Below are 13,854 nucleotides of genomic sequence, written 5' to 3'. Positions count from 1 at the left end.
ACTTTAGCCTTGCAATCTATCTTCACATTCTGATCTCTGATACAGAGCTCTCTCGCTCTCTCTTAATTAGAGACAGAGTCTCTCTCTCTTACTTAGAGACAGAGTCTCTCTCTGTTGTCCAGGCTGTAGTACAGTGGTACAATCAGAGCTCGCTACAGCCTTTAACTCCTGGGCTCACACCCTCCTCCCGCTTCAGCCTCCTGAGTAGCTGGGACTACAGGTGCACTTCCACCATGCCTTGCTAAGTTTTATTTTTATTTTCATAGAGACAAGGTCTCGCTTTGTTGCCCAGGCTGGTCTCAAACTCCTGGGCTCAAGCGATCGTCTGCTTGGGCCTCCCAGAGTGCTGGGGTTACAGGCATGAGCCATCGCACCCAGCCCAGAGCTCTTTCTGAACTCTAATTCTCACTGTTATTTCCCTGCTCAAAATCCTTTAAGGGTTCCCTCTACATTTCAAGATATTCACAGTCTACATTCCAGCCACCCGGAGGCATTTCATTCCCAGAACGCACCACACCTCCTCAGAGCTGAAGGAGGAAGTCCATTGCCATCTGACCTGGCCTCAGTAGCTCCTCTCATTGCCAAGGCAAGTGGTCTCTTCTCTACATATGGATGCCTTTTCTGTGTTTTTCTGCTTTCTTCTTTATCATCACACTTCTATCAGTTAAGATATTTTCAGGAGCAAGAAACATAAACTAAAAATGGCCTAAACAATAACAAAGACTTGTAATTTCTCAAAGTCCAGAAGTAGGAAGGCTCCTGGGTATCATCTAATTCAGTGGTTCAGTGACATTATCAGAGTTCTTTCCATCCTTTGCTCTGCTATCCTTATTTAGAATTATTGTTCTAGTCTATATCATAGACTTAAAAGAAATTTTTTTTTGTGAGAGAGTCTTACTCTGTTGCCCAGGCTGGAGTGCAGTGGCAACATCACGGTTCACTGCAACCTCGCCTCCTGGGTTCAAGCAATTCTCCTACCTCAGCCTCCCAAGTAGCTGGGATTACAGGCATGTGCCACCAGGCCCGGCTACTTTTTGTATTTTTAGTAGAGACGGCATTTCACCATGATGGACAGGCTGGTCTCGAACTCCTGGCCTCAAGTGATCTATGCGCCTCGGCCTCTCAAAGTGCTGGGATTACAGGCATGAGCCACCACACCTGGCCTCAGACTTTCAAAACATTTTCAGTGGCGGTGCCAAATATTTGTCTTTTAATGGTGAATCTCATTTTTTAAGAAACCAGAAGCCACATACAGTCAAGTCTGGTGAGTAATTTGAGTAACCGAGGTAGACAATAACATTTGGGGTCACAGTCAAAGTCAGGCCACAGAGTAACAAGACAGAACTTTTGGTTTTGCTTGGGATCTGGCTCTAAAAGCAAGTTTAGAAAAGGCATCCCAAGTATCTTGGGTTCCAGTCAAATATCTGTGAAATACACAGCATGTGAACACAAAGAGTTACTGTTTCCAAAGCTGGCCCGACTGGGATGTTTAAGTTTTAATCTGCCTGTTTAAAAAACAACAACAAATTAAATTTTTGAAAAGTTTCCTGGGCCTGGTGGCTCATGCCTGTAATCCCAGTACTTTGGGAGGCCAAGGCAGGTGGATCACTAGGTCAGAGGATCAAGACAATCCCTGCCAACATGGTAAAACCCCATCTCTCCTAAAAATACGAAAAATTAGCCAGGTGTGGCGCATGCCTGTAATCCCAGCTACTCAGGAGGCTGAGGCAGGGGAATTGCTTGAACCCGGGAGGTGGAGGTTGCAGTGAGCCAAGATCCTACCACTGCACTCCAGCCTGGCGACAGAGCAAGACTCCATCTCAAAAAAACAAAAAACAACAAAAGAGAAAAGAAAAAAAAAGAAAAGTTTCCTGGTTACCTGGAAAAGAAAAAAAAAAACACCATGGAGTAGCCATTCTTGCCTTCCCACCAACTGCTGAGATGGAACTTAAGGTGCTACCTGGGACAAATGAATTTCCAATAGAAAAAGGGATTCAGGGAAGTCCCTGAGTGCTGAGTTTGGGAGGCCAAGCCACAGTGGGGTGACATGAATGTACAGCACAAGTGGACGGAAATAACTTGGGGTCAGGAGAAGCTGACTCCAAAGGTAAACCCACGGCTCCTCCACAGGCCTGGGGTAAATCCTAGAACAGCTGGTGAGTTCTTTCAACTTATTAACATATTTTCCTCTAAGTCCAAAGGGGCCTTCTTTGCCTTGCAGCCCCTTTCTCTTGTTTTTTGGTGTCCTCCCTCCAATATCTTTGTCTTTCCTTTTCTTCCATGTAGATTTTGAGTAACCAAGAGGAGTGGTTTAAGGCGGAGCTTGGGAGCCAGGAAGGATATGTGCCCAAGAATTTCATAGACATCCAGTTTCCCGAGTAAGTATCTGCAGCCTGCTGAGATGGGCCTACCCACACACACTCCTCTTACTTTTCCAGCAATCAAAACATTGTCAAAAATGGCTGCCTCTGGAGCTCTTTCCGGAGAGCCTCCAGAGCATGCAGCTGAAGGCCAGGGCAGGAGGGAGACTTTGCATCTCATTTCATTCCCTTTTGATGTTTACACCATGTGCATGTATTGCTATTTTAAGTTGTTTCTAACTTTTTTTTTGCAGGGGGGAGTCGGGGTCTCACTGTGTCACTCAGGCTGGAGTGTGGTGACTCCATCACCACTCACTGCAGCCTAAAACTCCTGGGCTCAAGCTGTCCTCTCACCTCAGCCTCCCAAGTAGCTTGGATTACAGGCACATGCCACCACGCCAGGCTAGTTTTTGTATTTTTAGTAGAGACAGGGTTTCGCCATGTTGGCCAGGCCGGTCCCAAACTCCTGACCTCAAGTGATCTGCCTCCTCATCCTCCCAAAGTGCTGGAATTACAGGCGTAAGCCACCATGCCCAGCCTATTTTAAGTTTTGGGGATTTTGTTTTTTTTTTTTTATTTGTTTATTTGTTTTGAGATGGAGTCTTGCTCTGTTGCCCAGGCTGGAGTGCAGTGGCATGATCTCGGCTCATTGCAATTCTCCTGCCTCAGCCTCCCTAGTAGCTGGGATTACAGGTGCATGCCACCACACCCAGCTAACTTTTGTATTTTTAGTAGAGACGGGGTTTCACCATGATGGACAGGCTGGTCTCAAACTCTTGACCTCAGGTGATCCACCCTCCTAGGCCTCCCAAAGTGCTGGGATTACAGGTGTGAGCCACCGCACCTGGCCTATTTTAAGTTTTTATAAAATGAGTTTGTAAACTCAAATTATCTATAGTGATTTCAATCACAGCATTCCCCAGAATTCCAAAGGGGCGCTATTGGCCACGCCACTTCAAGAGCTGCTCTCCTAAGTGCTTCTCTGTGACCTCCTAATCCTAACCATCCTCACCAGGCTCTCAGCCTTCACTCGGTGGGTGGACAGACATTCCCTGCCTTCGGTAAAGTATGCTGACCCCAATGAGAGAAGTCAGCGGGGGGAAGGGGAAATTCTCTTCCTAAAGAGGAAATGAAAAATTGAGATTGGGCTTCGTTTGTCTTAAGAATTGACCACAAGGGGTAGATAGAAATCTAATCTTGCCTCAGAACCAGGGTCTAGCTCAAAGAGCAAAAGTCTGTTAGAAAACCGCAGTAGTATCGGTGATTTCAGCAAGGTGCAAGAGCACCAGTCATGGTAAACCTGAACTGACCACCAAACCAAGAGAATGACCACTGACCTTGACAGAACCCTTGATGCTGCCCAGGAATCTGCTAGGTGACCTCTGCATACCCCACCTGCTCCTCAAACCTCCAGCCCCTCCCTGCATCACTCTTAGCCCGTGACCTTGATTCCAGGTTCTCTGGAACAATGAAAGCCACCAGAAGTGAAGCTCCCAGATCCCCCTCCCCCACCACACCCACCTGCCTCCTGCAAGTGTGCTCAAACAGTTGGCCTTTCCTGCAGCTGGCTGGAAGGAACTGTCACTGCTTCTAGGAGAAACTCTCCTCTCTCTCTCCCACGTCAACCTCCTTTCCCTCTCTGCTGGATCATTCCTGTCAGCAAACACACATGCTGCAATTTCTCCCAACTTACCAAAACACAAACAAACAAAACCAAACCCAGAGGCCAGGTGGGTTTTGTGGTGGCTGATGCCTGTAATCCCAGTCCTTTGAGAGGCTGAGGGAAGAGGATCACTTGTGGCTAGGAGTTTGAGACCAGCCTGGGCAACATAGCGAGACCCATCACTACAAAAAGTTTTTAACAATTAGCTGGGTGTGGTGGCGTGTGCCTATAGTCCCAGCTGCTTGGGAGGCTGAGGCAGGAGGATCGCTTGAGTCTGGGAGTTCAAGGCTGTGGTGGGCCGTGATTACATCACTGCACTCCAGCCTGGGCAGCAGAGAGAGACTCTGTTTCAAAGAAAAAAGAAAATTTAAATAAATAAATAAATCAAGAAAACTCTTAATCCCAAATCCCCTTCCACTTGCCACTCCATCTCTTCAAAAGGAGTGTGTGTATTTGCTACTTCCAACTCCTCATCTCCCGACCCTTCCCGCCAGGCTCCCCGTGGGCTGCAGCTCCCAGGGGTCATCTCAGCATGACCTGGGGATCCCCCTCCCACTGGAACACCTTTTTCATTTTGGCTCCAGAATGTCCTTCCTCTGGTTGTCCTCCCACTGCCCTGGCTTCTCCTCCTCAGTCTCTTGTGTTGGTTCCTCCCACTCCCCAGTCCCCTACAGGTTTAGAATGTCTCCTTTTCAGTGAGGTCTTTCTCATCACCATACCTTACATTAATCTCCCACCCCCAGCGCCCCATCTCTCCTCTCAGTTTTCATGTTCTCCACAGCACTTACCATCATCTGGCACACTGCAGATCTTAATTATTTTGTTCTTTTGTGTGTGTCCCCCTTGACTAGAACGTAAGCTCCCTGAGGGCAGGGGTGCATGTCTGTTCTGCCCACTACCTTGTCCCCAGTACCCAGGAGGGGGCCCAGCACAGTACTAGATGTTCAGTAAAGCTGTTGAATGAATGAATGAATGAATGAATGAATGGATATGTATTATTGAAACCGTGACCACTCATGTCTAATATGCAATATGTGGTGATTTTTACAAATCTTGAAAGAAGCCCCCTATCAGATTGCAGTCAGAGGACAAATGTGTATTTCCTAAATCCCCTTCACTTCTAAAATGTTTCCTTTGCGATATGGCTGCTGTGCTGCACACTCCATTCCTTTTCCCATCCCCATTACATTTCCCACACATGGCAGTGGTGTGTGTGGTGGCCTCTTGTTTAGCCCTGTAGAATTGTGTGGCAAATACTCAGGCAGAATCTCCAGCCCACCAGAAACTGCTGCTTTCAGCCCCCTCAGAGCACAGCCAACCTTCCCCCTCAGTCCCAGTGGGGGACTCAGTCTCCAATAAGTACATCCTTCCTGCTACCCATGTCTCAGGTTCCCAAATTCTAGAAAGCACAGAGAATTGCTCACAAAGGAATCCAAAGCCAAGGCCTGACGAGCTTTTATCTTAAAGGAACATGCATATGAGCCTTCTGGTGACAGCAGTTAGAGCAGCCACCTTGAAGCAATGTGACACAGTCCCACCTTTGGCCGCTGAGTGATTGCAGACACTCATTTTGCTTGTCTGTAGTGGAGAGAGGTCTCTGGCCTCCTGCCTTGAGGCTGCAGCCACAGCTTGCCTGGCCCTGTGTAAGTGTTTGACCTATTTCATACATGCCACGCTGTGTGCAGCTGTACCTCCAGGGGCTGCCACCCTGACCGTTCTGCTGAAAGAGCAATTTCTCCTGTTTCTTCTTTTCCACAGTAAAGATTATGTCCCAGCCTGGATTTTTTTGGGCAGGCCCAGGATCCGGTTATATAGACGCCACTCTCTGGCACCTGCCAGCCTCGCTCATTTCCAAGCGTGTACACTGGACTCCCTAGGAACACTGCAGCCTCTGCTGGGCACACTGAGCAAAGCCCCCTTGTGCTCCATGCCAGCCTAGGTAACGTGATGCCCTGGGCTGTAACTTTCCTTTAATGCCCAGGGAGGAACCTCTAGGCCACTGAGGCCTCAGTGCAGGCATGAGCGCCCCAGGTCCTGCTCAGCCAGCTGCACCTGGTTGGCTCCAGTGCCTGAAGCCTTCCCTTCCCTCCCCGGTGCATCCTCTGTCCCCACAGCTCTGGTCTATCTCTTCCGCAGCTGCCGGCAGGCGGCTGCTTCCTGCAGTGAGTCACTCCCACACTGCCCCATTTTGGTGCAGCGACACATTTCCATGATTCGTTTCCCAGGCTGGAGAGAGACTTCTCCTGGAGAGAAGGAACAAAGAGGGTGAATCAAGGGGAATGCTCCCTCGCCTTTCCTGAAAGCTGCCTGGAGCATTGGTTTGATTTCAAACAGCACCTGGCCCCTTTTGGTCTCTCTCTGCTCCCTACTGTAAAGAGTCCCCAGCCTCTTTCCCTCTGGGTCACCTCTTCTCCATGTCTCCCTCCTATCACTCCTGTGTCTCATCCTGATCCTCTTGTTTGATCTCGCCCCACAGATGGTTTCACGAAGGCCTCTCTCGACACCAGGCAGAGAACTTACTCATGGGCAAGGAGGTTGGTTTCTTCATCATCCGGGCCAGCCAGAGCTCCCCAGGGGACTTCTCCATCTCTGTCAGGTACTGACCATTCCTGACACTGTCTTGGCCCTTCTCGGCCTGTTAACCTCACAGAATGCTGAAGCCATGAAGGGACCTCTGGAATATGACCCAGTGGTCAGAAGCATGGTGGCCTAGGGGCCAAGCATGGCAGCAGCTTCACAACCTGCTGCTCCCGGCGCCTTCCCAAAACATGCACACACCACTCTTTAGAACACTGGTGTGTGTTCAAAATTATTTCTGTGCCCATCTGCCTCCCCTTCTAGCCCAGGTGCTTCTAGAAGGGCAGGATTTTCCTCTACTTCATCTTTATGCCTTTAACAGTGTCTTGCATAAAATAGAGACACTCAGTGAGTATTTGTGGAAGGAAGGAGGGGTAGGAGGAGGAGAACTCCCACTTGTCCAGATCCATCTGGGGGTTTAAATCTTAACCTTTTCTTTTATGATTGATGCATATCTGAAGAAGAGTCAGGGAAAAATAGAAATCTCAAGTCATTGCTGTAGGATATACAGGGGCGGAAAAGTTGTGGCACCTTTCTTCGCCCATCAGAGGAGTCACAGCTGACACTCCTACAAGACAGGTTAACAAGAGGAGAGTGGACACATTTATTTAATCAAAGACTCATGTGACACAGAAGCCCTCAGAAATGAAGACCCAAGACCCAGGGAAAGCCGTTTGTTTTTACACTTAGGTTCGACAAAGGACAGACAGCCCTGTAGAAATGGGATTGGACAAAGGGGGTTTGATCTAAGGTAACAGACTGCGGTGGGAAACTGAACAAGGCCTGTCCCAAGTCTTCTTTTTTTTTTTTTTGGAGACAGGGTCTTGATCTGTTGCCCAGGCTGGAGTGCAGTGACGCAATCATCACTCACCACAGCCTCTGTGTCCCACGGTCAAGCCATCTTCCCACCTCAGCCTCTCAAGTAGCTGGGGATACAGGTGCACACCACCATACCTGGCTAATATTTTTTTTAACTTATTTCTTTGTAGAGACTGGGTCTTACTGTGTTGCCTGGGCTGATCTCCAGCTCCTGGCCTCGAGTAATCCTCCTGCCTTGGCCTCCCCCGTAGTGACCCTTCTAGTCTCTCTGACCCGCTGTGGGGAAGAGGAATTCTAATTTCTATGACTCACTCGGGGAGAAAGAGGAGTGGGAGACAGGAGGGCAAGAGAAGACCAAAGGAAGACTTTGCTTCCAAGGCTGCTTCTGAAACCTTCCAATCTCCTTTGGTTCGAAGCACTCAGCATGCCAGGGGGTGTCGTTTTCTGAGCCCCAACAAATACATGTATAGTTGTAGGCAGCTGAACAAAAAGAAAGGCTGCTTCAACACAGTACAGTACAGCAAGACCGAAAACAACAGAACAGAGGGCCAGGAGTAGGGGAGGGCTGTAACAGCGAAATCTCACTAAGGTGCAGCACCCCGTAGGAAGTGACTCAGTCCCAGTCCACGCGTAGACATTATTCAGCCCCAAACTCAGAAGCCCAGTTCAGAACACACTGTGTGTGGTCAGCATGTTGGGGATCGCAAGTCACGTATCACACTTGACCACATGTGAAACTGCAAGAATATAATGCTGTTAGCAGATCAGGAGAAGTACTGTAAAACCTTACTGTCAAGTTATTGACAGGAAATACCGATCTGGTTTATTCAATATATTTTGAAAGGCATAAAGCTTTGTTTTAAGGACAGAAATCCAACCTCAAATAATAAACTGTGGCCACTTTGCTATTTAGAAAGAATGGATATTTGAAAGGATAGGTAGGAAGGACTTAAAATAACAGGTCAATAATTTGTATGCATACATACCTTTAAAGTGGTCTCTTTAGCATTGCGCTTGCAATCTTGCTTAAACTCTTAATTATCCTCAATAAAAACTTTATTTTCATAGCTTGGAGAATGGTTAACTTTAGTTCAGGCCAATATTGATGTATCACAAATTCTAATCTTGTTAGGTCTTAATTAATGAAATTTCGCTCCATTAACATATATTACAAGTCAGGGTCGGGCGCGGTGGCTCATGCCTGTAATCCCAGCACTTTGGGAGGCTGAGGTGGGAGGATTGCTTGAGCCAAGGAGTTGGAGACCAGCCGGGGCAACATAGCGAGACCTCATCTTTACTAAAAATAAAAAATTAACCCAGTGCAGTGGCTCATGCCTGTGGTCCCAACTACTTGGGAGGCTGAGGTTGAAAGGATTGTTGGAGCCTGGGCGGTTGAGGCTGCAGTGAGCCAAGATCGATCGCGCCACTGCACTCTAGCCTGGGTGACAGAGCAAGACCCCGTCTCAAGAGAAAAAAATTATTTACATATATTATATACATATATTATTAGAAAAAACAGTTATACATATATGATATTTAACATGTGTGTATATATATTACAAGTCAAATCTATTCCTTAAGCCTCCCCTCTCTACCCCATCATAAGCTTGACCAAGTAATTTGTTAGACTGAGGGTATCTCTTGGGCCTTTGCTTTGCATGAAGATGACTCTGGCTTTTTCAGCTAGAAACTATGGTTTTTGTGGTTTTGTTGGTTTTTTGAGACAGACTCTCGCTCTGTCGCCCAGGCTGGAGTGCAGTGGCGTAATCTCGGCTCCCTGCAACCTCCGCCTCCCAGGTTCAAAGCGATTCTCGTGCCTTGGCCTCCCTAGTAGCTGGGACCATAGGTTCGCACCACTACGCCTGGCTAATTTGTGTGTGTGTGGTTTTTTTCAGTAGAGACAGGGTTTCGTCATGTTGGCCAGGCTGGTCTTGAACTCCTGGCCTCATGTAATCCGCCCGCCTCAGCCTCCCAAAGTGCTAGGATTACAGGCGTGACCCACTGTGCCCGGACCCAGAACTATGGTTTATATTTCCTTTATTAAAGTGAGTTCTACAAAACAGCCTTGACTTCTACCAAAGTCTTCCCCTGATATTGAGGCGATGAAGCTTCTAGTTATGGTGACAATTACCGTAATCATTATCACGTCTTCTGCAGAAATGTAGTATAATATTTTCCAAAGCAAAATCATTGTTAATTATTTTTACATCTGTCATGGGCACAGATAATTAAGAGCTAATTGTAGTTCTATCACTCAGCATTTGTTAAGGGCCTAAAACACCAGATTTTGGAGTCCAGCACCCTGAGTCGCATCCTTTCTTTTGTTCCTCTTCAGGCTTGAGACAATGGTCAGGCCATCCTCTCCTTGTAGACCCAGATGACTAGCTGCAACCCTCACATCCATACTTACAGCTTATGAGAGTAAAAGGGTCAATGTTTCACACTCTGAGTTCTTTGAAGTGGTGGATGAAAAATTATAATATCACAAGAATATTTTCTCCTCCTCACCCGGATGTGAAGGATAATGACTTTGAGTTGATCCATGTTGTCTTAGAATGAAGAACGTATCCATTGGTGGCCAAAACCAAGGGGAAGACCACGCAGTGATTGCAGTATGTTGATTACCACCCCAAATCAGTCAAGCAAGAGGCCACTTGTACAACCTTTGGCTTCACCCAGCTATGAGCAAATCCCAGCACGTAAGATGCGATTGAGGGTCAGAATTTCCATCTCCTTCTTAACACAGATCCCTAAATCCATCCCTAAGAAACCTCCACTTACTCTCAGAGGTATCTTTACTCTCCGAGACCCTTTAAAATTCTTGACTTTCTTTTACATCAGGCAATTGGCATCACTAGTGCCAGTTTATTTTTAGATATAAATGTATGTCTGTTTGAAAAATAAACTTTACATCCAAAAGAGAATGACTTGGCAATGAAGTAAAACTGGATCTAATGGTAAAGGCTAAGCCCACCCTTCCTAGATGGATAAAATCCATTTTCTGTAGCCCTGGTTCGAATGTGTACCATCACTTGTGAGTCCAGACTGGCAACAAAAGGTGCTGATCTAAAAGAAGTTATTGTCCAGTGGCAGGGTCTGGGGAAGGGGCGGCAGGTGCCATGTCCGGCCGCGAAGGTGGCAACAAGAAGCCACTGAAACAGCCCAAGAAGCAGGCCAAGGAGATGGACGAGGAGGAGAAGGCTTTCAAGCAGAAACAAAAAGAGGAGCAGAAGAAACTCGAGGAGCTAAAAGCGAAGGCCGTGGGGAAGGGGCCCTTGGCCACAGGTGGAATTAAGAAATCTGGCAAAAAGTAAGCTGTTCCTTGTGCCTGAGGAGATGGTGACCCTTTATTTCATCCGTATTTAAACCTCTCTATTCCCTCCCATAACATCTTTTGCCACCTATAGCTGGAATTAAGTGTTGTCTTGGAGCTGTTGTACATTTAAGAATAAACTTTTGTAAAAAAAAAAAAAAAAAAAAAAAAAATCTTACAGTGGCTCATCATCTCTTTAGTTGTTTTCACTAAGTCATTCCTACCATAACTGTGAGTTTAAAGTAAAACCAGCTCAGAATCTTGCCAGAATCTGCTCTTTGGTCCTTGTTCTACCCTAAACTTTGTATCACCTGAAATTAAACCAACTGGTTTGAAAGGAAAAAAAAAAAAAAAAAAGAAGTTATCATGTTTACGTGGCATGACAGGACAAGCTCACTAGACTGGAGTCAGAGACTCAGGGGTCTGGCCTCAGCCCTCACTCAGCAGTGACCTTGACCAAGCCCCTGCACCTCTCTGAGCCTCAGTGTCCTCATCTGTAAAATGGAGAAGTAAGGCTAAACAATCTCCAAGATCCTTGCCAATTAAAACTCTATCATTTCACCAGGCGCAGTGCCTCACGCCTGTAATCCCAGCACTTTGGGAGGCCAAGGCGGGTGGATCACCAGAGGTCTGGACTTCAAGACCAGCCTGACCAACATGGTGAAACCCCATCTTTACTAAAGACGTGGTGGTGGGTGCCTGTAATCCCAGCTCCTCAGGAGGCTGAGACAGGAGAATCGCTTGAACCTGGGAGGCAGAGGTTGCAGTGAGCAGAGATCGCACCATTGCACTCCAGCCTGGGCGACAGAGTGAGACTCCATCTCAAAAAAACAAAAAACAAACAAACAAACAAAAACTCCATATTTCATACAAAGCTATTTCACCAAAAGCTGAAAACACTTTGTAACCTTATTTATGCAAAACATAAACCAAGATCAAGAGATCCTTATTACATAGAGAAAAAATGTGACATATTTCTTAGGAAAGAGAGTAGCTTCTTACCTGCCAGTGCTGGCTTATGGGCTTAAAGGAGATGGTTCAAAGTATTTCTGGTAACAGAAAGATAATAGGAGCTTGAAATGCCCCCGTTGACATCTTGCAAATAAACATTGTGAAAAGGTCTTTGATCTCTTAGTCGTTAAGTCACTTGGAACATGCTTTTCTTGTAAAAGGTTAGTTCCAGTGTCCAAAACAAATTTTAGCTCATCTGATTACCTTCTGCTGATGTAAATCCCATCTAGCATAGCCTGTATCCTAAGTGGTCCATCCTACAAAGTTCCTGCCAAAGCCTGACTGGGCTGGCCCACCTGCCCAGTGATGAGTGAGTCATCCATATCTACATCTCCTGCTCAAAGAGAACTCCACCATCCCAGATGCGAGCAGCCTGGAGGTGGTGACATTATCACCGTGTAACATACAATTTCGTTTTGCCTTGATCTCCAGGCATGAGGATGACGTTCAACACTTCAAGGTCATGCGAGACAACAAGGGTAATTACTTTCTGTGGACTGAGAAGTTTCCATCCCTAAATAAGCTGGTGGACTACTACAGGACAAATTCCATCTCCAGACAGAAGCAGATCTTCCTTAGAGACAGAACCCGAGAAGATCAGGTATGCTCCAGGTCCGACCTACCCCAATCTAGAGATTTTAGGCAGCCCGAGTTCTCACATGAACCACCAGGAAAAATGCATAGGATGGGTAGATGCTCTGAGTATACTGAAAGACAGAGCTCAGAGCTCTGAGGTCAGATCTCAACTTAACACTTCCTAGTTGTGTGACTTTGGAAAGTTCTCTGAGCCTCAGTTTCCTCATCCATAAAGTAGGGACAATGGTAATATCTACCTCCCAGAATGGCTGTGAAGGTTGGAGAAGATAATGCATCCCATGCCTCACGTCATTCCTCATCACACTGCACTCAGCAAGCATCAGCTCTTACCACAGGTGCTGTTTTTTTGTTATTCATAGACATTGCTACACCAAAGTTTTCAACCTAGCTCAAGAGTTGCCCAAGGATGAAGGAGTTGGGGGTGCTACAGACAGGGACATTAGGGAGCAGCCTAAAGTTCAGGAGTTAAATCAGCATGTGGAGTTTTATGATGGGATTGGGGGTGGGGAGGACATGGGAGGAGAAAACCGTACTTGGAATTATTGCTGTTGCAACTGTTTGGAATACAGACTATTGCTTTAAAAGGAAATGCGTCAGACAGACCTGGTATGAAATCCTGCTTTAATCACTTAGCTACCTGTGTTACCTAGCCAAGTTAAGAAACCTTCTGAGTATCAGTTTTCTCATCTGCAGAATGGAGAGAACAATAAAACCTCCCTCACTGGGCTGTTGTGAGGATTAAATGACTTAATACAGCTAAGCACTACCAGAGTCTGGTCCATATTAAGCACTAAGAACATGTTAACTTGCCTCCCATAAGTAAATTCACACGTGCACACACTCACACACACACACACACCAATTTATGAACTGTTTTTCAAAGGAAATAACATAGTTATAAGAGACAGGTATCGTAGGAAGAAGCATTCACTAGAATAGCTGAAATCCTAGGGACAGGTTATTTGAAAAGGTATTGAGACTGAAAGCAATGTGTGCTTTGGGGAAGTCAAGAAAATCTTCCTTTTTCGAGTCCCTAGTTGCTTTTAAGCCTGAGAAGTTACTGCCAAAGGAGAAAAGAAGTTACCACCAAATGCACACAGAAGTTCAGAAAGCAAAACAAAGGCTAGCCAAGACCTTGTGAATCACTCTAACCAGGAAACGGACAGAGGTATTAACTCACTAGGGTGTGCATTCAGAGAAGCAATATAAAATTGCATTAAACAGGATTAAATGAGTTGATATTTGTAAAGCACTTAGAACAGTTCCTGGTATATGCTACCCCCAGGGTCCCACATAATTGTTTGTTAAATGAAAATAACAATACGGTATTTCTGATTTGTAAGGTTGTTGTAACATTAGGGAAAAAGGCCTTACTTCTTCCCCCACGCCCAGCCCTGCGGCAGGCCTGGTTCCCATGGTGTTGCAAGAATGTTGCTGTTTGGGTCTCTATCACCAGGCTATAAATGACAGTTCAAAATCATGCAAAGTCAACAGTGGAGCTTATCTGGAGGGTA

General features: G+C 46.4%; 2 protein-coding genes across 5 annotated transcripts in view; both read left to right on the top strand.

The window, feature by feature from the left end:
- The window catches only part of GRAP2 (GRB2 related adaptor protein 2), a 79,408-nt gene that overhangs the window by 59,548 nt on the left and 6,006 nt on the right, over nucleotides 1-13,854 (top strand). For all 4 annotated transcript variants that reach the window (XM_055251953.2, XM_055251954.2, XM_055251955.2 and 1 more), the window contains 3 exons: nucleotides 2,287-2,378; nucleotides 6,500-6,619; nucleotides 12,176-12,344. In XM_055251953.2, the coding sequence (XP_055107928.1) occupies nucleotides 2,287-2,378; nucleotides 6,500-6,619; nucleotides 12,176-12,344 (381 nt within the window). The remainder of the gene's footprint in view (nucleotides 1-2,286; nucleotides 2,379-6,499; nucleotides 6,620-12,175; nucleotides 12,345-13,854) is intronic.
- On the top strand, nucleotides 10,484-11,092 carry TMA7B (translation machinery associated 7 homolog B). The gene has a single exon (XM_055251958.2). It carries the CDS (start codon nucleotides 10,539-10,541, stop codon nucleotides 10,731-10,733), a length of 195 nt encoding a protein of 64 aa, XP_055107933.2. The 5' UTR covers nucleotides 10,484-10,538; the 3' UTR covers nucleotides 10,734-11,092.

This window comes from Symphalangus syndactylus, chromosome 18 (genome assembly GCF_028878055.3).
Source record: "Symphalangus syndactylus isolate Jambi chromosome 18, NHGRI_mSymSyn1-v2.1_pri, whole genome shotgun sequence".
NCBI classification, from domain to species: Eukaryota; Metazoa; Chordata; class Mammalia; order Primates; family Hylobatidae; genus Symphalangus; species Symphalangus syndactylus.
This window is presented reverse-complemented; position numbering and strand designations above follow the sequence as displayed.

Coding starts and splice junctions, on each gene's coding strand:
- TMA7B (XM_055251958.2), top strand. CDS start 10,539: ATGTCCGGCCGCGAAGGTGGCAACAAGAAGCCACTGAAACAGCCCAAG.